The sequence below is a fragment of the Acartia tonsa genome, chromosome 5 (assembly GCF_053477335.1).
Source record: "Acartia tonsa isolate MP-2025a chromosome 5, ASM5347733v1, whole genome shotgun sequence".
In the NCBI taxonomy this organism is placed as follows: Eukaryota; Metazoa; Arthropoda; class Copepoda; order Calanoida; family Acartiidae; genus Acartia; species Acartia tonsa.
This window is the reverse complement of record NC_137264.1, coordinates 28,935,261-28,956,219: the sequence shown is the minus strand read 5'-3', so window position 1 is coordinate 28,956,219 and position 20,959 is coordinate 28,935,261. Positions and strand designations below refer to the sequence as shown.

General features: G+C 35.4%; 2 protein-coding genes across 7 annotated transcripts in view; one reads left to right on the top strand and one right to left on the bottom strand.

Moving 5' to 3' along the window:
* Nucleotides 1–3,942: 3,942 nt before the first annotated feature.
* Nucleotides 3,943–15,589, bottom strand: LOC145319218 (uncharacterized). 3 transcript variants are annotated; one of them, XM_080161193.1, is made up of 10 exons: nt 14,392–15,589; nt 11,407–12,809; nt 10,612–10,810; nt 10,044–10,156; nt 8,960–9,106; nt 7,316–8,003; nt 6,722–7,090; nt 6,421–6,485; nt 4,726–5,179; nt 3,943–4,428 (listed from the first exon to the last, which is right to left on the bottom strand). In XM_080161193.1, the coding sequence occupies exons 1-10, from the start codon at nt 14,732–14,734 to the stop codon at nt 4,070–4,072; spliced, it is 4,140 nt and encodes a 1,379-aa protein (XP_080017319.1). In that variant the 5' UTR covers nt 14,735–15,589; the 3' UTR covers nt 3,943–4,069. The 3 variants fall into 3 exon arrangements, with proteins under 3 accessions (XP_080017319.1, XP_080017320.1, XP_080017318.1); XM_080161194.1 differs by having other exon boundaries at nt 7,358–8,003; XM_080161192.1 differs by having other exon boundaries at nt 6,722–8,003.
* Nucleotides 15,590–16,510: 921 nt separating this feature from the next.
* The window catches only part of Spf30 (survival of motor neuron-related-splicing factor 30), a 59,361-nt gene continuing 54,912 nt past the window's right edge, over nt 16,511–20,959 (top strand). For 3 of the 4 annotated variants that reach the window (XR_013879752.1, XR_013879751.1, XM_080161188.1), the window contains exons 1-3: nt 16,511–17,455; nt 17,986–18,120; nt 18,913–19,047. Coding sequence is in view for 2 of the 4 variants with exons in the window: in XM_080161188.1 (XP_080017314.1) it covers nt 17,342–17,455; nt 17,986–18,120; nt 18,913–19,047 (384 nt within the window). In the remaining 2 variants the exon portion in view is untranslated. The remainder of the gene's footprint in view (nt 17,456–17,985; nt 18,121–18,912; nt 19,048–20,959) is intronic. The other variant, XM_080161190.1, reaches the window with a different exon arrangement.

Below are 20,959 nucleotides of genomic sequence, written 5' to 3'. Positions count from 1 at the left end.
ATTTCACCATCATCTTTCATATTCTCAGTAAACTGAGCATCAGTTCCAACGGTTCTTGTTTCATGCACACCTCTGGCTGTGTGAAAGCCATTAGTGTTTGAGGATCTGTGGGTGTTTTCTTGAACTTTTTGGTTTTATAGGTAGGATAGTTAGTCCTACGCAAACCTTCCATATCCCTGGAAGGATGGGTGACTGGTAAGGGGAGGGACGTCAATATCCCCCAGTACTTCAAGAAGTACCTCCTGCCACTCAATCACCATGCAAAGTTTGAAATCGATTGGACAATTCTAACATGCCTAAATTAACGAAAAAAGCTATCCGTTTGTGACGGACGGACGGACCGACCATAATTATAGAAAAGCTTCGCTTTTAAAGATACATAGAAACCAAATTAGTCTTGCCAGTTCAGCAGCTTTCAATTTCCCTTCATTTTCAAGTCGCAGCCGCCAGTAGGATAGCAATTGGTTGATGCAGCCGCTTAGTTTTTATAACATACATCTGGAGCCGTCAAGAACCAAAAAAAGTCATAATTCTTAAATATTTTTCTTTTTTATATTCAACTAACCGATCACACACCTAAAAGCCTCTAGGGGCACAGGAAGGAATGGAGGGAGGAAATTAACTCTTCTGTTTCGATTAGTTTTACACTTTTAGGAAAAAACTTTGCAGTATAATGTAAGAAACATCCTTTAATTTAAAACAAAATATACCTGAATGTAAATAAACAAGGATGACAACATCCATAACAGCGAAGCACTGAAACGGTAGGACAAACGGACATTAACACTTGTATAGTGTCTGAACTGAATAATTAGAATATAAAAGTATCAAAAGAGTCGAAGCAAAGTTTAAGTAAATTTGTTGGAAAATTGCTTGATATAGGATAATGTTTATGGACATACTTACATTTTGAGGACTTGATTATAGAGTTGATTCGCTTATACTATTGTTCTTTTGTTCTTTGTTGTCCCAGGAATCAATATACTAAAAATCAGATCAAACGGATAATTAGAAAAACCAACATGTTTAAAATGGACGTACGGACATTCTGGTGATGATTATAGAGTTGCTACGGTTTTTGAATCGTACCTAACTACTATAGGAATCATCATGCAAAATTTGAAATCGATAGGACAATTCTAACATGCCTAAATTAACGAATAAAAACTATCTATCTCGGACGGACGTACGGACCGACCCTAATTATAGAAAAGCTTCGCTTTTAAAAATTAATACAAAGACTTAGCTGAAACTTTCTTGTAGACGATATAAATTGGTTTAGAGTCTTTGTATGTTATATAAATAGTAATAGAAAGCAGAGTTTTTTGTCATTCATATCAGGGAGGGGGGGAAAATGGAGGTTAAATCATCTGAACCCCATTATTTCCTCAATATGCTGACTGCCAAAAGTAAAATTTTAAACTCGCGAATTGGGGGTATATTAATATATCATCAATTGTCCTATACCAAAAATCCCTGCATTAAAATACATGGCATATTCAAGATAGAAGAAAGAGCGCTTAAAATACACCAATAAAATGCCTTCAACCAATTGTAAATCAGTCGTCTCAATTTCATTTGGACTGATGTATGTATGTGCGCGCGCGACGCGCCTATTGACTTACATATACACACACATGTACATGTTTGCATAAAGTAACACGCACTTTGCCTGGATTCATAGACATCATTTAACACTAAATTTACATACTACTCTTATTTAATTATGTTGTGATACCATGTTTAAATAATTTTTAAAGTCATACACTGTGATTTAAGACTCGTCAAACAAATACATTTTAAATCACACACCCGTGTTCTTTATTTTCAATTTTTGCTCCTTAAATCTAAATTATGACATTAAAAATCCCTTAAAATTTTTATAAAACTCTTCGAAAAGGGAATAATTAATAGGATTTAGGTCAACAATGTTCGATTTGGGCCTGTACTGGCATGACAAATAAATAGCGTAAAAAAAGGAAATTCCAATTTCTTGATAGATTAAGCTCAATCTAACAGGATGCATAAATGAACCACAAGAAAAAATATACTTTTAATAAATGGATTTTTAATGTATTAAAATTTGTAATAAGGAAATGTTTACTAAAATACAAAGTTGCTTCGGTGCAATATCATGTCTAATCGTCCTAGGTTATGACTTTAAAATCAATAATTTGATAAAAAAAATTCTATAAAAATAACCTTTAAATATTTTAATAATTTTGCCATTTTCCCGCAAATTTTGTGTAAAATGCATGGACACCTTTATTTTGTTGAAACAAAGAGACCTTGAGTGATAGAGCCTTGGAGTACATCGACAGTGATGTGGTGACGTTTACAATACAGAGAAATAAGCTAGGGGCAGTGGGCTTAAGATGCTAGTCATTAGAAAAAGAAGGATAGGACAATGATGAAATATATTATACCAGCGGCTTTGCTCCTGGAGTACAGGTGCTTTGTATTCTAAAGGACAGAAAAGGGGTAGAAAAATGGCCAAAAACCAACCCCTCAATCTTACAGTCTTAAATCAGACAATAAAATAGCATAAAACCGACACAGGACTAATTTAGAAAATCCAATCGGTTCAGATTTATTGAGATTTTAAGCTTCAGACAAAAAAACCTTACTACAGGATAATAATCTACGAACCAGATGAGTGCCGAAGTAATAGATAAAACCTCCTTGACAATTAAGGGTCTACACACCCCCTAAAAAAGCCAAAAGGTGTTTGGGGAAGTTTTAAAAATTACTTTCAAAAAACAAGGGGACCACTTATTGACAATTAAATAACCCCTTCTTTTAATCTGTTTTACACCATCTTGGCAAAACCCTGAGTACACCACTGCTACGAAACTTTCTTTGCCCCAATATTTACTGGCCAGTAAACAGAACATAACACTGAAGGAGTGGGTAAAGAATGGATTTATTATTAATTGGATATTACCAAGGACAGATATTACACATGCCTAATCAAGTAATCTAAAAAAGTAAAACTTGTAGCTGGCTAAATTAACAATTCCCCCCCCCCCTACTGAATGTGTGAACTGACCAATAAGTGATGTCCAAGTTAGCTACCTAAATTGACGACAATTTTACCCCTATCATAATATACACGTACGTTGTAAAATATCCATGATAGTAAGTTTTAGATGCTAATAATTGGTTAACAGAAAAAATGTGTATAGGTAGTAGGGTTGGCAATCCGAATCCACCCAATTTTGGAATCCGAATCCATTTTGTAATAGCGGATTCGGATTCTTAATTGGTAGGCTAAAATTAGCGTCTTGAGTTTTTTCTTTCAACTTACCCTTTTTAATGTATCATTTAATATCTGGTTCGATTCTTAGAAGTGAATTATAGACAACACAAACATTAATTTTTATGACATATGTAGCACTTAAATTTTTAAAAATATTGCTAGAATCCGGAATCCACCATTTTTTACAGATTCTTGTAAGAATCCGAATCCAATCCAAAAATTTGACGGATTGCCATCCCTAATAGGCAGGCATTTAGATATATTTATCTACAAACCATTCTTTCCTCTAAAAGTTAGCTTTAGCCCATAAAAGCTTTAGTCCGAAATATCTGCACGGTTAATTAACCCACTCCCCAGTACTGAAAGAGTCCTAATCATTTAACGTTTTATCCTTCAAAAACTTTTTGAGTGTGTTTTTGCTGGGCTGCTTATTGATAAAGTTATCCTTTTGAATTAATGTTTTATTCCCAATAAATAGAGGAAAATACTAACCACGAAATTCAATATGAAATACAAAACACTTCTAAATTTAAAATTTTTACCTAATTGTTGCAGGAATCCTAATACATGGTTTTAATTCGAAAATGATAAGTAAAATTCCGTGAAAGCTTATTATTGAGAACTGCATTAAGGACACACAACAACCGTAGAAAAGCCTTGCTGTAAGCATGAAAAAAACTATCTAAATTTAATGGCTTTATTGTTTGCAATACAAAATTATTTGATCAATCAATTATGAATTTATACTAATACAATAAGATATAGCACGGCTGCATGTATCATATTAAAATTAATTTTCATAAATAATATTTACATAAACATCATTTGATCACTTGGATTCTGTCCCGTTGATCCCGGCATGCCGCCCGGACTTTGCCGGTACATGTGGCCGCCGGGCTGGCCCATCCCCCCCATACCCCCGTGACTTCCAGCCGCCGATTGCTGTTGCATTTGGTTTGAGTTCGGCGGTTGCTGCCTATTTGGCGGTTGCTGAGGATTTTGTTGTTGCTGTGAAGGGTTGTATGGCTGTTGTTGCCGCGCCCCGGGGTGCTGGGCGTAGCTCGGGGGCTGCCCCTGACCCTGGGGGGCGGGGGAGTGGTGCTGGTGGTAGGAAGGGTCCATACCACCACCAGGGGTTGGAATTCCACTCCCACTCTTGTCATAAGATTCTGAAAAAAAATAAATTAATGAATGCTAAACTTTTTATCAGTGTAGCTACTAAATTACTAAGAGTAGGTCTATACGTCCGTCCGACGATTTGCCATTAGTTACCACAAAAATAATTCCATACCGTGTCAGTTCCGTCGATTACAGTGGTTTAAAAAATATTTTCTATTCTTGCTTATAATTAAAATAGGAATATTGTTACCTACTGAAAGTTTTTTTACTCAGAAAATTTATATTCTATGTTTCTCTCCCTTTTTCCTCTCAGAGGTATTTTAGGAATATGTATGAAATCTACTTACCTAAATTAAACTCATTGTTACTGTTACTATGAGGGGCGGGTGACATGTTGGGATGTGGTGACATATTTGGATGCGGTGACATGCTGGGATGCGGCGACATGTGCGGCTGCGATATCGGGCTTGCTACCATGTGCGGTGAGGGCGGCACCTGCATCATATGCGGCGACGGTGATATTGTGCGCGACGGGTTATGCGCCGGGGATTGAGGGTACGAGGATTTTTGTAAATTTTGTTGCTGCCCTTGCTGAGATTGAGGGCCCGTCGTTTGGTTAGGCGGGCCACCAGAAGGAGACGGGTGACCGCCAACCATCCCGCGAGGACCCGTCGTTTGGTTAGGCGGGCCGCCGGATGGAGAGGGGTGACCGCCCACCATTCCGCGAGGTCCCATAGGGCCCATTTGCCGCTGTCCAGGATGTCCAGGATGTCCCGGCATTCCCATTCTCATTCCCATACTCTATAAACAAAAAAAATACAATTAATAAAGACTACATGAATTGTTGAACAAAAAATAGCCTAAAAATGTATTTTAAAAACCTATTTATCATGTTTAAGGTAAGCATTAAAAAAAAATGAATCATCAAAAGTCTAGAGATCATAAAATGCGTGCATGTACATTATTGAGCATTATCAGTCCTCATAGCCCAGAACACACACACACAAATATATAAATAAATACTCAATGAAAACAGAAAAAAATGCAAACACGCACTAAAAAGTTCGCAATCCACGTGTTTTCTCTCGCATTTTTAGTGCAAGGTGTGTGTGTGCGAATATTTTGGCGTGTTAATGTTTGATTGCGTGACTTGGTGTTGCACTTTGTGTCCACCTATCGGCCAAGGACAGAGACTTGTACTTTGTAAACAAAAAGGTAAAAGGACAATTTGATCTGTAAAGTGAGCTGCCATAACAAGGTAACAGTATGGAAATATAAACATTGAACTAAATCTCAAAATCATAGGTAATTCAAATAATTCTTTGTTTTACAAAATTAAAAACGATCCTAACTTATCTTTCAGGGACTTCACTTTGACAGTCTAAATAAATTATTAAATATTACTTACGCAAATTTGTGATAACATGATTTACAAAGATTTAATAATTTTTTTCCCCATTTACCTATCCCTTTCCCTGATGCCAAGTAGTAAAGTCAATGACTTTTGTGACTGATAGAAAGGTGGCAAAGAAAATCAGGTAAAAACGGAAAGGATGAATCAGAAATATATTTACCCCTCAATTTCGGATTGTATACCCAGTTCTACCTTAGGAATTTGAAAAAATGTGGGGAAAATTATTTATTTCCTAATGACCTTTCCCTTAATGATAGAAATGAGAAATGCAGCTTTGATTATAAATAAACTTTTAATTAAAATTTTTAAAAATATTTTTGTTCTTAAATTTATGAAAATAATTTAGACAAAATCTATCATTAACTGACAAGATGGGGTTTGATGAAAAGATATTCTTACTCCAGAATACAATTTTTTATATGACTAATACTTAACCCAATTTAACCTACTTACTCATTCTGAACTGCATTTATCTTTTTTAGCCTCAGCTTCCCTATTAAAAGCTTTCCTAACATATAGGAGAACTCAGTTTAGAGATTAGAGAAATCTTAACGGACAAACGAAAAAACCTTTCTTCTTAACCTATAGGTACTTCTTCAAGATTTTTTTAATTTTAACAAGGACAAACCTGGTTGAAAGCTGCGGGGTTAGGATTTCTGATATTTTGTCGCATCATTGGCATTCCGTTAGGATCTAAATAAGAAAATGTAATTATAAATAACTTGAACTAATTGGAAACTTAAAAAAGATTCTTGCTGTCTTAGGGAAAAGTGTCGTAAAAGGGGACATTTTTCTTTTTCCTTTGACGGAAACGTATGTGTTCTCGGACGTTAAAACAGGAGAATAAAGACAACTTGGCATAGGAAGTTGCTTTGTTGCCGAATTTTAAGAATCTATATTAATTCAATGAGTAAAAAATAAGCATTTACCTTTGGAAGGGTCATAATCTCTGCCAAGAGGACTTCCAGAGGACTGCATCTGTTGCCAGCTACCTCCAGGACCCATCATACCAGGCGGCATTCCTCCAGGGCCCATTCCCATACCCGACATTCCTCCGGGCATTCCACCATGCATAGGGCCACCAGGTCCGTTTGGCATTCCCATTCCCATGGGCATTCCCCCTGGCCCATGCATGCCCATGTGTCCTGGCATTCCACCGGGCATACCGCCTGGCATTCCCCGACCTGCGGGACCACCAGGCATGCCTCCAGGCATACCAGGCATACCGCCGGGCATGCCCGGCATTCCAGGACCACTGGACATAGGCATACCTCCCGGACCGCTTGACATTGGCATACCTCCCGGCATTCCGGGCCCGTTTGACATACCTCTTGGACCATTAGGCATACCTGGCATGCCTCCAGGGCCGCCAGGCATACCACCAGGACCATTCATACCACCTGGCATACTTCCTGAGCCTCCAGGCATACCTCCTGGGCCTCCAGGCATACCACTAGACATGCCACCAGGACCGTTAGGCATACCAGGACCGCTAGACATGCCTAGGGGACCAGTAGACATACCTCCAGGACCACCTGATATGCCTCCGAGACCACTAGACATACCTCCAGGACCGCTTGACATGCTTCCAGGACCGCTTGACATACTTCCAGGACCGCTGGACATACCTCCAGGGCCACTAGACATACCTCCAGGGCCACTAGACATACCTCCAGGGCCACTAGACATACCTCCAGGGCCGCTTGACATGCCTCCAGGACCGCTCACCATACCAGTAGAGTTAGGTGGCATTCCAGATTGGCTGCTTGGCATACTTGTGTTTGGCATTCCTGAAGCATTACTTCCCGGTAGGTTCCCACCCATTCCTGGGCTGCCGGGTGGCATGTTGGAGCCCATCAACCCTCCAGGTGGCATAGGCGACTTAACCGACATGGTTGAGCCTGGCATTGTGTTTGTCATACTGGTGCTTGCGCTGGTACTGTTCATACTGCTGGCCACAGGGCTGTTGCTACTGGAGCTTGTGGTTACCAAACCACCGCCAGGCATAGGAGATCCTCCTGACATGGTAGGAGTAACCCCTGCGGGTCCAGGGCCCGACATATTTCCGCCAGGTGGGCCATTGGGGTTGCCAGGGCCACCCATGCTTGGATTGCCTTGCATGTTCATCATGTTGGGGTTAGGTTTGTCGTCAGGTTTGGTTGTCATGGGACCGGGAGGACCTGGACCTCGTAACCTTTCATTCATTCCCACCTTTAAAAAATGGATTAGAATTAGAAAAAGGTAACTGAAAAAGCAGATAGAATAGTTACTTAAGTAATGATAATTTAAAAGAACAAGGTAACAACATCCATAAAAGCGAAGCACTGAAACGGTAGGAAAAACGGACATTAACACTTGTATAGTGTCAGAACTGAATAATCATAATATAAATGTATAAGAGTCAAAGTAAAATTGTAAGTAAATTTGTTGAAAAACTGCTTGATTCAGGATAATGGTTTGTTATGGACATACTTACATTTTTAGGACTTGATTATAGAGTTGCTTCGCTTATTACATTATACTTTGTTGTCCCAGGAATCAATATACCAAAAATCAGATCAATCGGATGATTAGATCACATAAAAATTTGTTGTTAAAAAAGTTAAAAAATCAACACGTTTAAAATGAACGTACGGACATTTTGGTGATGATTATAGAGTTGCTACGCTTTCTAATAAAATCGTACCTAACTATTAAAGGAATCACCATGCAAAATTTGAAATCGATTTTGTTAGAAATTGTTAGAGCAGATTTTACAACAAACAATGATTGAGAGAAACAGTTTTAAATGGTCCATCTTGATAAACATTCATCTTTATTAATTTTTAATGAGCGATCTTTAGCAATAGGACAATTCTAACATGCCTAAATTAACGAAAAAAGCTATCCGTTACGGACGGACATACCGACCCTAATTATAGAAAAGCTTCGCTTTTAAAAATACTACCTACGAAGTAAGAAATAACAATATAAAATTCTAATCCATATATAATAAACTTTAACATTAAAAGTAAATTTTTTTATGAAAAACCAAGATTTGTTCATACTTTAATAACTGCCTACTGTTGTGAATTTAGTATTAAATCGTAAAACTCATACAAGGAAGTACAGACGGACGAATGAATATTTAGTCATAAAGTAGCCGCGCAACTGACAGTATTTAGTACCTGAGCTCTCATCATAGGGCCAGACGGGGGAATCTGTTGCATACCATTGGAAACTCCTCCCGGAGGACCTCCAGGGGTCCGGGCAGCGTACTGGGGTGGCACACCTCCCCGCATTCCGGGATTCATCATGTACGGCATTCCACCAGCCTAAACAATTTGTTTTAAATAATTTTCTAGTTTTTTTATTTACATTAAGTTTTTCTTTCAAAATAACGATTTCCCTCCTTTCGCTAATGGACCCCAAATATCTAAATGCTTTTTTAAGGTCATCAAAAGTGTGGGATCTACTGCAGTTCACGGTAAAATATTGCTGGTAAGCAATATTTCCAAAAATCTAGGAATTTTAAAGGCTGGTAGCTGTCAAACGGCTGTACGTACAGATCATACCCGCACACCATTTTAGACGGCATAAGAAGGCCTACAAATAATTTGGAATAGCCAAGATCCAATTATGCACAGGGAAAGCTTCACTGAAGAAAAAACGCGTAAAATAGGTCTTTTTCGCGCATTTCTTTGCACTGGGAGATAATTATGCATTATTGATTTATGGCTATTCCAGATTATTTGTAGGCCTTCTTATGCCGATTAAAATAGTGTGCGGGCATGATGTGTACGTTCAGCCGTTTGGCAGCTAGCAGCCTTTAAAATTCATAGATTTTTGGAAATATTGCTTACCAGCAATATTTTACCGTGAACTGCAGTAGATCCAAAGTGTGCTAGGATATTACCCCATATCAATAGGGACACACATGGTGTTAGGTTAAAATGAAATATATGAGGACACGTGTTTTGCTGTCTATACATAAAGTGAAAGATTGATTAGAATAAACTCTAAATAAATGACAGGCAATGTCATTTAGAATTAAGATATTTTATATTTGTTGTATTTTTTACTAAAACAATGACTATTTGAGAAACTTTTCAAAATGTATTTAAAAATAACGGCATACATTATAAGACATATGGAGAAAATAGTTGGAAGAAAAAATGTGCTGAACTCATTAGTTAAATTAAGAATCAGACAAAAGAATAGGAGTAAATAAAAACACAAACCAAAACAATAAAGTAACAAAGTCTAGTATACCTGAGTATTCATTCCATATTCTGGAGGTGGAGGTCTGTTCCCCATTTGTTGTTGCATAGGACTCATTCGGTGCATCATTCCAGGGCCCATTCCACCTCCACGTTGCATATAACCTGCAAAACATTAACATTATAAGTAAAAGGTAATTTTTATTTTTAGCTATCTATTCAATTTTAAACAAAGTCTTTTTATCATATTAAATTTTTTTTTATCATTCTTGTTTGATAATTAGGTGTGTAAGGGGCGCGGGGAGCGTTGCAGATGTACCAATTTTTGAACCAACACAAAAGAAATTGGTCTCAAAAAAGTTACAGCACTGAGATTTGATTTTCCTGCTGTAATGTGGTACAGTTTAAAATTTTGAATAAAAAAATGGCTGAGAACTACAATTTTCGTCTAAATTAAAAAAAATATAAGTTCTTTTGCCGCTGTTCTTCATTATTCTTCATCTAAGCAAATACCAAACAAAGTCACATTGCTGTATTTGTCTTTGAGGCTGAGTGACTTGGTATTAGTTGTATTAAAATTGGCAAATCCGCCCTCCCCAATTTGTCTTTATAAAGAATACCTGGATGTTGGTACATCATGCCGTTGGGGTTTCCCATCATGTCCATGTTTGGCCCGGCGCCTGGAGGATACTGGCCTTGTTGCATGGCAGCCATTTCTGGGGACATGTTGCGCATCATGGCATTCTGTTGCTGTTGCATACGGAAACGCATCATCATGGCTTGTTGCTGAGGTGACATAGGTCTTCCACCCATTCCCATCTAAAACAAAGATGAAAAATCATATTATTATTAATATATGGAGTCAACAAATGTAATACAAAATTATTAAAGGTGAAATATGAAATTCATGCTTCCATTTTCGAAAGGACAACAAATCCTCATGTCATCATGTTATTTTTGGACGGAGAGGATAGGTTATAAAAGATAAAATCATTCTTATATGATGAATTTCACGAAGTTTTAAGATTTTTTGGATAAACCTCTAGGTTCCAGAGCTGCAGGCCTCCAGGTGGTCTCTGTACAGGTAAAAATGAAATGTTTTCTTAAGGTTACAGGTCAACTTATGAAACAAAATATGCATAGGTATTTTGTTTTATAAGGTGATTTGTAACTTAAATTTTTTTTTTTCATTTTTACCTGTACAGAGACCACCTGGAGGCCTGCAGCTCTGGAAGCTGGAGGTCTATCCAAAAAATCTTAAAACTTTTTGAAATTCATCATATAAGAATGATTTTATCTCTAATAACCTATCCTCTCCCGAGTCCAAAGTTAAAGCCTAGGTACCAGGTTTACGCAAATGTTTCAAAACCTCCCCCCCCCCCATAATACTTTCAAAATTTAAGTTTATAAGTTACCTGCATCTGATGGTTCATGCCATACATTGCTGGATTGCCACCCCGCATCATGGCCTGCTGTTGACTGCCATACTGGCCGCCCATTGGACCCATGGGTCCGCCCATTCCACCTGGATTTGACATTCCGTTCGGATTACCCATCCTGAATTTTGATTGGTGCATTTGCGCCCTAAGTCTTGCCTCCTCCTCCATTTTAGCTTTGAGCATATCTTGGTTGGGTCCCCCCATCCCAGGCGGGCCACCCATAGCGCCTGGTGGCATAGGTCCTCCAGGCCCTGACATGGGCATAGGTCCAGGTACTGATGATGGCATCCCACCCATTCCTCCAGCCTGCGAAGACATTGGCATGCTGCTATTAGGCGGACCGTTCATGAGAGACATTCCACCTGGTGTCGGCATTCCATTGGCACTGCTACTATTATTACTATTGTGACCTAAAGACGGCGACATACCGCCCATATTTGACATGCCAGGCGACATACCGTTGCCATGTGGCCCACTATTTCCTACCATTGAAGTCCTTGGCATTTGGCTCGTTGGTTGTTGCTGATGTTGCGGTTGCTGTTCCTGCATATCATTAGTACGTTGTGGCATAGAAATTGTATTACTATCACAGACAGGGGGGTTCTGGTGTTGTTGCGCCATCATTTTGAGCGCCTCGGTTGCATTGGGCTGGGAAACAGAGGGTGCTGATGAAACGGGCAGTGTTGATGCACCACTACTGTTAATGTCTAAATTATCTGTTGTACTCTGAGCATTTAGATCATCCTGCCAACTTTTGTCGTCCAAATCTGGCTCCTCCTTGGGATCAAAGTCAAGAGATTCATAGAAGGTCTTGTCAAACTCTGGTAAGTCGTCCATAAGGTCTTGGAAAGCATCATTGTTCATACCGTCAAAACCATCAAAATCTTTGAGATCAAGCTCGCCTAAGTTATCCTCCTGCTTTAAATCATCAGGGTCGTCTTTCACTTTGAGAGAGTCGTCATTACCTCCCTCAGTCTTGACGGACGCTGTTCCTAGGGGGTCAGGTTCAATTTTTAACTTTGCATTAGAGTCAATCTTGGTATCAATTGTCTCTTTTTTGATATTACTCACTGCGCCAGAGTCACTATTTGTCATGTTGTACTTTACATCAGGCGTGCAGTGTTCCTCTTTAATTTTGCTAACTATAGAATCTAAACTAGAATCAATGTCCAGGTTGGCTTTTTTGGAATTGTTTGGCATAGGCCCCGATTCCAGGGGCCGCTTCATGGGTCCGCCAGACGAACTGTCTTGGGAGGCCATTTTATTATGGTCTAGATGGGGGGGAGGAGCAGATTGTTGATGGTGAAGTTGGTTGCCCCCTCCCATGGAGTTATTTGAGTTATTCTGAGCAGAGTTATTGTATTGCATCATTGGGTTGCCTAAAAAGAGTTAATAATCGTCAAGTTTGCAACTAAAAAAATATTAACTTTTATGTCAAAAACGAACGCACATAGGGTAAGGGGGGGGAAATTTCGTTTTTTTTGAAAACAAATGGGGTAAATATTAATATTTTCAAATGAAACCAAGACCAGTAGAAAGCTTACGGAAAGGACTATCAGGTCCTAAAAGGACATTATCCTAGGACTTTTAGAAGTTGGCCGAAATTGACCGCAAAAAAGTTACCGATATTTCCCCACCACCGGGGGAAATATCGGTAATTTTTTTCAACCTAAAAAAAATCGATGAAAAACGGCCAAACGGCCAGTCGAACATAAATAATCATAATTAGTATAGGTTATAGGGATTATCCACAAAAAGTTTCATAATGATCGGACTATTCCTTCTATGTTAAAAATGAATTTTTTTGAAAGACGCGAATTTTCGATTTTTTTTTTCAAAAATTTTTTTTTAAAAAACTTAAAATTAATATAAGAAAAAAACGTATTTTATTACTTTTTAGGCCTGATCCTAAAAAAGCTCACATTGAACTATAGATTTAGCCCAAAAAACATGAAAATTGATTAAAAATTGACCTCAAAAATTTAATTTGAAGCAAAAGTGTCATCTTTGCAAAAAATCTTGACTACATTTTAACCTTAAAAAAATCGATGAAAAAAGGCCAAACGACCAAACAAGCGTAATAAATCATAATTAGTATAGGTGATTGGGATTAACCACAAAAAAATTCATAAAGATCGGACTATTCCTCCTATGTCAAAAATATTTTTTTTCAAAGGACCAGAAATTTTGATTTTTTCCTCGCAAAATTTCGATTAAAAAAATAAAATTAATTTTTTTTTTGTTTTTTATCTGTTCTATTCATTTTTAGGCCTAATTCTTAAAAAGTCCATATGGAATAATAGATTTGACAAAAGAAAACATGAAAACATGACCTTAAAAGTTGAATTTTAATTTCTTTTGAAATTACCGATTTTTCCCCCGGCGCCAACTTTGGTCATTTTTGAAAAAAATATTAACCCGATTTTAAAGCTCTCAACGGATTTGGAAAAAGCGGGCAATTTCTAGTTCAAAAAGTTTTTCAGATCAGCTCTAGGTCTTACCAATTTTTGTGTAGGTCGATCTTTACACACCTACTAAAAAATTTTTGGGAAAAAAAAATTTTTCGTCCGACTTTGAGACCCAATAAGTACCCTTAATATTCATCTCACAAAAAATTCATTATATACTTTTTTGTAGGCAATTTAATAAGGAACAAATTTGCTTTTATGTTTTTTTCTGTCATTTGAAAGGAACATGGAGAAAAAGGTCATTTAATGAAGGTAGGTCGAAATTACCGAGAATAGCCCCTTACCGAAACTTCCCCCCCCTTACCCTATATGTAATAAAAGCTGTTTCTACAGAAAAACAATTAATAATTTTAACTGAAAAAAAAAATCAAATTAGACTTATTATTCAGCAAATAGATAGGTATTTGTTAATACTACAACATATTGTAAGTCAATTATATCGTTTTTTATCTTATTCGTTTCTATCGTTATATATACTGCGAAAAATAACTACCTGAATTAATATTATTCATTTCACTCTTAGCAGCAGCCTTTTCGGCATTAGACGACTTCTTAGAAGTCTTCTTTGTTTTTGATTCAAGAAATTTCTGTCTTAATAATTTTGTGTCCTTGATTTGTTGTAAGTTTATTTGATTAGCCGTGTGGTTGTACTTAGGAAGCTTTGTGTTGTGCAACTCCCGGTAACCGTCCATCCTGCGTTTCAGGCGTTCGACGGCTGCCTGGTTACCGCCGGCGGACGTGAGATTGGGAGGGCCCCCGCCGCCCGCGGCGACTGGAGGCAACGCGGGGTCTGGCCCGGGCTGTGGACCGGGCAAAATATCAGACACTGCAGACATTATCCACCAAATACAGGTGGGTGCATGTTGGCGGGCGCGTAGCTGTCTCTTTGACCCCGGCTATTTCACATTGTATCATACACATTAGAAAGAATAATCATATAACATAATAAAAACCTTAAAATTTTAGTATTTTGGTTTGTTTTGAACACCAGTAATAATAACTATCACTTTGTACTTATTTCAGAGTTTAATTGATAAAATTTTCACCACTTTTTTTGAGCAAGCCTAAAAATGTCAATTTATGTGAAACTTGGCGTCGGTCTGATTTTTCAATCTTTTTGGGTCAAATTTAATACAATTCTATATTGAAAGTCACTAAGAATACATTTAACCAGATTTATGTACAAAAATACATAGTTAATTTAGGCGTTTAAGGGCTATTTTTTGAAAATAGCCTTTTTGTGTATCGGCTGAGCCAAAGTTTTGCCTATACATATATATATATACATAAACAAAAAGCTGAACCTGGCTGACAGGGATGCCAAATATCCCAAAATTGTAGTCACTACTTTCAGCCTAACAGGGTTCTCACTTCATATATTCTCTGCTGACATCTGTTGCTATTATTATTTGACTTTAAATGTGAAACTAATTTAATGCTAAATGAATTTTCATTGAAACAAGATTTTCACATTTATCATTAAAATTCAATTTGTTGAGATTTGTTGAAATTTTTCTGAAGAATTTTGAAATATCAACTCTTTGAATATAAGTTTTTCAATTGACTTTTTTTTCGCTTTTTTGGGCTGGAAATCTACAATTTCGAAGGGTATTTTGTGTTTTATTCAAATATAACAAAATTTTCCTAACATTTCTTTATTAAAAAAGTGGTGTCGAAAATTTTATTTTGGCATCAGTGCTGGCTGGTACATATTGGCTCTGTGTAGATGCCACCTGCGTCTCATTTAAAAATTTTATTTTACCGGTTTTTATTCAAGTTTTACTTTCAGCCGTTCTACCTGCTTTCCGAGCGGCTCATTGTAAAATATCTAAACGTCAATGGCATTATAAAATCATAAAAAAAGTTCAAAAATAATTAAATACTTTTGAAATCATTACTTATTTCATTTGATGTTTTTTGTTTTGTTTATTTAAATAAGTTGTATTTTTTTGACAATTTAAGTTGTGTAGTTTACTACAAGCCTGCCCCTGGCTTTCCCCACTGCCTAATTATGTCACCACTATGAATGATTTTTATAGAAATAAATAATGCTCTCCTAAAATTTTAAAAAGAAGTAATACAATCCTTTAGACGAAAAAAATTGAAATGTTGTCTTGCTTTCTTTCTCTGTTCAAAATCATAAAAATAGACTAAACATATAAGGTTTTTTTTTCATTAAATCTATAATTTGTGCCTAGATAACAAAACTTTTGCTATTACTCATTATGATCATATTTCTAAATTGTTCTTTTTGGCGATTTTGTGTTTGGTTAGACTTTTAATTGGGTTTGAAAATCTCGCAATATTTATTCTAACTTCCTATTGGTCAGTAGAAAATCCACCAGATAATATTGGATCAAAATCTACTAACTTGGCGACGATACTACCCTAGCTGACGCGGCATTCATGCAGAGTATACAACGTATTATTCATTTTTATTTTTAAAACTAAAATATAATTTTTATTCAATTGTATATTACTCATAATAGCTTTATGACTTAATATCAATTATAAAAATAATTTATTCAAAACTGAAATATAATAAAGATACAAAAAGTAGTTGTTTACCATGAAAAGTTGATTGAAGGGCAAAAGTTTAAAGTGTGTGTGTGTGTGAGAACATATGGTTCAAGGATACACACACCAGTTCTATTCTAATATCTGAAGGAGCCAAGTCAATTGTCTGTCATTGCTAACCATCCCTCCTCACCCTTCTACCTTCCCAGCTTAAGCCATTAAAATTTATATTCTCATAAATTTTAGCGATTTTTGTAAGAACTAAAAATACTGTACAACATGGGTGCAGCTTTAAATTAAGTAATTTTTAGCAGACAATACGACACACATGCTTTTATTAATATCTTAATAAATGGGTTAAAAATAGGTAAAACATTAATAGAAAGTAATTTTTTAATATTTTCGAATGCTAGTGAAAACTCTAAGTGCATATGCGTTTTATTAATTTATAAAAAATGTTAGTGACAATTAAGTTAAGATTTTTACAATTTTATAATTATGAAATAGTGATAAGTTATATTTTGGTGATAACTTACAATTATATCATGACAGCAAAAATTATTATAACTAACAGTGTTATGCTTTAACCCTATAGGTATTTAGACATTTGATATTGTGTAAATAAACGTTTTTTTTCTTGAACATATGGTAAGTGAATATAATAAGGCGTATTTAACTTCATTTATTATTTATAGATATGCATTCAAAGGTTTTATTACTTTTTTGATGTACAGTATTCTGAACATTACTGGATTTATTGATTTTAGTATTTAAAGGTGTCCCAAGTTTTTTATGAAATTATAATGGCATTTTATTATTATTTTTTTGAGTTCGGAATGATTTTTATAAATACCTAGTAATCCAAATCAAAATTATTTGAAAGTTGCGACAATTTTTAATTTAAGTCATGTAGCATATTTATAACGATGAAGATTATTGCAGAAAGAATATACCTAATAATTTTAAAATCAGTTCATGAAAAAAGACAAAATATGGGGGATGAAATCGATCTCAACACCTATAAACTTCAGTTACAGCAGGTAAAAAAATCTAATTACATCAAAGTTCTTTTTAATAGGACTGTCTGCCCATACATATTTTAATTTTAGTGTTTCTTAATCTGTAATATTAAGTAATAAGTTGTTTTTGTCTGAAGCTAAAGATATTTCAAAACTGGTCTGAATGGGAAGGATTTTTATTTTTAAGGAAGGTTTTTATGAATTAATTAGGGCAGTTTAAGGCGTTTTTAAGTCCTCTCCCTTACGTCCTTGGAGGATTGGGGCGAATGGTGTTAATTTGTTGCAAATTGAATAAAATTAGAACTTTTATTATTAATACCTATATGCAGTTACTTTTTTGTAATATTTTTTTTTTATTTCTTAAAATTTAATTTCCTTTACGTAAATGTTCTTATAATTAGATTTTATTGAAGGATAATTTTTTAATATTTAATCTATGAATTTTAATAGTTTAATGTGAAATTCATTATATTCATGAAAATTGTAGAAAACAAATATTTTCGTTCAAATCAGTGATTTTCTTATTTTGGGTAATTTGGTCATTTTTACAGGTGGAGGCTGCCCTAACATCAGACCCAATAAATGAAGAGTTGCTACAATTGAAACAAGATCTCAGCCAAGTTATAGAATTAACATCTCAATTAGTAAATGCTGGAACTGTACCGGAGCCGGAACCGGAGCCAAAGGTGATAAAAAGTGATATAATTTACAATTCATTCAATCATTTAATGAAGATTCATTATTATTATTATTTAATTGTTAATTAAGGGGGGGGGGGGGGAGTTCTGACACATTTGCGTAAACAGTGAGTATAGGCTTTATCTTTGGACTGAGAGGATAGATTATTAGGGATAAAATCATTCTTATGTGATGAATTTCCCCCAGATTTAAGATTTTTGGATAGGCCTCCAGGTGGTCTCTGTATAGGTAAAAATTAAAAATAAGATTTTTTTTTAAGAGTTAGAAATTAACTTATAAAACAAAATATGCTTCTTTTTGATTGTTATTCACATATTTGAAGAAAAAACATACATATTTTGTCTAATAAGCTGACATCTCACTCTTAAAAATTTTTTTTTTTCATTTTTACCTGTACAGAAACCACCTGGAGACCTGGAGCTCCGGAACCTGGAGGCCTATCCAAAAATCTTAAATCTGGGGGAAATTCATCATATAAGAATGATTTTATCCCTAACAACCTATCTTCTCAGTCCAAAGATAAAGCCTATACTCACTGTTTACGTAAATGTGTCAGAACTCCCCCCCCCCCCCCTTGTATAAGAAAATTTATTTACAATTCACGAATGGAATTAAAAGAGTGTATCTATTTTATTCTTGGGTACCTGAGGCTGTTAGTGTTATCCTGTATTTTTTTCCAGTTAATACCTATCGTTTAGTATCTTTAAAAATAAAAGTTAAAACTTGAAGAAAAAAAATAGCCTAAATATTCTTTATTTAAAATATTGTACGTTTAATAGGAGGAGGAAGAGGCAGAAATAGAGCAAGCCTTCACAAAAGCTAAATCTGAGGAAAAGAAAAAATCTAAATCCCGGTGGGGAGAGAAAGAACCTGTGTTACCTGTTAAACCCTGGCAAGTAGGAGAGAGATGTCAGGTATGTATCTTATAATTAGGAGGGAGAAGACGGCGACAGTTGAATTAATCTAAAAACCTTTCTTCCCCCAACATTAAGAATGTTTACTTGTCATTTTAACACGCCTGCAATGCCCAGAAAAAGTTAATAAAATTAAGTCATAGGTACTAAAATTATATTAAAATAAGAGATGAAATAGGAAAGTTTTCATAACGATTGTGTGCTCTGACGTTACTTTTTTTTAAAAACAGCTTGAACTTAGTCGAAATAAAGTATTAATACCAAAATAAAAGACGTCTCTGGTTCTTCAATGATGTTTATTTTCTTATGTACATATTTACTATTTTACTTTGACATCTCTGAAAACAAACTTGCTTGAAGCAATTTGTAATGTCTGAAATAGTATGTAAAATTCATATTTTGTTTGTGAGTTAACCTATTATATTTACTGTCGTATGTATATGTATATAAATCCATAGCAATAACATATTCATTAATGCCATTTAGTAATTTAAATACTTTTAATAATGCTTTAAAATATTACTAGCCTAATTTAATTCCTGGCTTTTTTGATTTTCTGAACTTTATTGCTTTTTAAATAGTTGGTGAATCTTAAGTTTGTTGCTCGTTAATCCGTGATATTAAAAAAGTAGCTCTGGTTAGACAGGGGTGTATATTCTGCACAAGATTTATTTTTTTTCCCCCTGCTACAAATTTTTTTTTATTTTTTCTCCCCTCTAGTTTTTTCTCACCAAGTAGGGGGGAAAATGGAAAAATATCTATGAACTCTATATTTTATTTATTTTATCCCTCCTACCACACATTTTTTTTTAGTTTTTTTTACCAAGAAAAATGTAAAAAGGTAAATGGAAAAAATGTTTTCAGTTTTCTTAATTTTTACATTTGATTTTTTCCCCCTCCAACCACTTATTTCCCCCCCCCCCCCCACTGAGCAGAGGATCCCATGTAGAATATACACCCCTGGGTTAGATGAGTATCATGACAGAAAAAAATCTGTAAAAAAAAACATCTTGCGACATGATGACTGAGCCAGCTTCTAGTGCATCCATTATCTGAAACAGGGAAAAGTATTATGAAAATTAGCTTGATAACTATACAATAATATATAACAATCATAAACAAGAAAGGTTTTGATAATTCTAAAGTCTGTACATAAATTTGCCAAAACTGCCAATTTTAATATATAACAGCGTACTTTATCGTCATTTGAATTTTTTCAAATTGTTCATTTTGAAATTACAAAGTTGTCTTGTCTTATATCGATGGACATGAATTAAGTACGTTTTAAGGATCACTTTAAATCCACTAAATCGTTAAAATAGATTTAATTCAGAAACAAAATATTGTTAAACCAATTTTTTCAAAGGATATTAGCACCTTTCCGTGGTGTGCATCCAAATATTTGACATTTAGTCAAGACTAGGACAGGAGCAGGAGCAGCACAGGCCCCCGGGGGCAGGGCGGGGCTACAAAACCAGTTTTTTTTTTTTTTGGGGGGGGGGCAAAGGAAGATTATCTTCCAGTTTGTTTTCTTTTTATGTAAGCATAATATAATACAAGCGGACGTAGACAAATATTTGCTACCTAAACAACTTATTAAACAACATGAATTCAGAATTTTTTTTTCTTTTATAGTTTTTAAGTAGAATATAATTATCACTATTATAGTCCATTGATGAGTAACATTAGTTTTTAAAGCAGATTTTCTATAACTAAGGGTTGTCCTTACGGAATAAATGATAGCTCCCATTAGCAGGTTTTAAATAAGATAGATCTTCGATTAGTCATATTCATTAAAAATGTTGTATGATGATTACTTCAATGATAAGGTTAAATCAAGAAAGAGAAGCTACTCGTTTATTTGTACTTCGGCTACACTTAATTTTTATCTTAATGGTAATAAATTCTAGAA

Bases quoted from the DNA above. Each gene is read 5' to 3' on its own strand.
- LOC145319218 (XM_080161192.1), bottom strand. From the start codon at position 14,734: ATGTCTGCAGTGTCTGATATTTTGCCCGGTCCACAGCCCGGGCCAGAC. The intron at 8,004-8,959 runs GTACTAAATACT...CATTTTTTAAAG, and splicing joins GCCCTATGATGAGAGCTCAG to GTGGGAATGAATGAAAGGTT. The intron at 5,180-6,420 runs GTTTGTCCTTGT...TTTTGTTTATAG, and splicing joins ACCCCGCAGCTTTCAACCAG to AGTATGGGAATGAGAATGGG.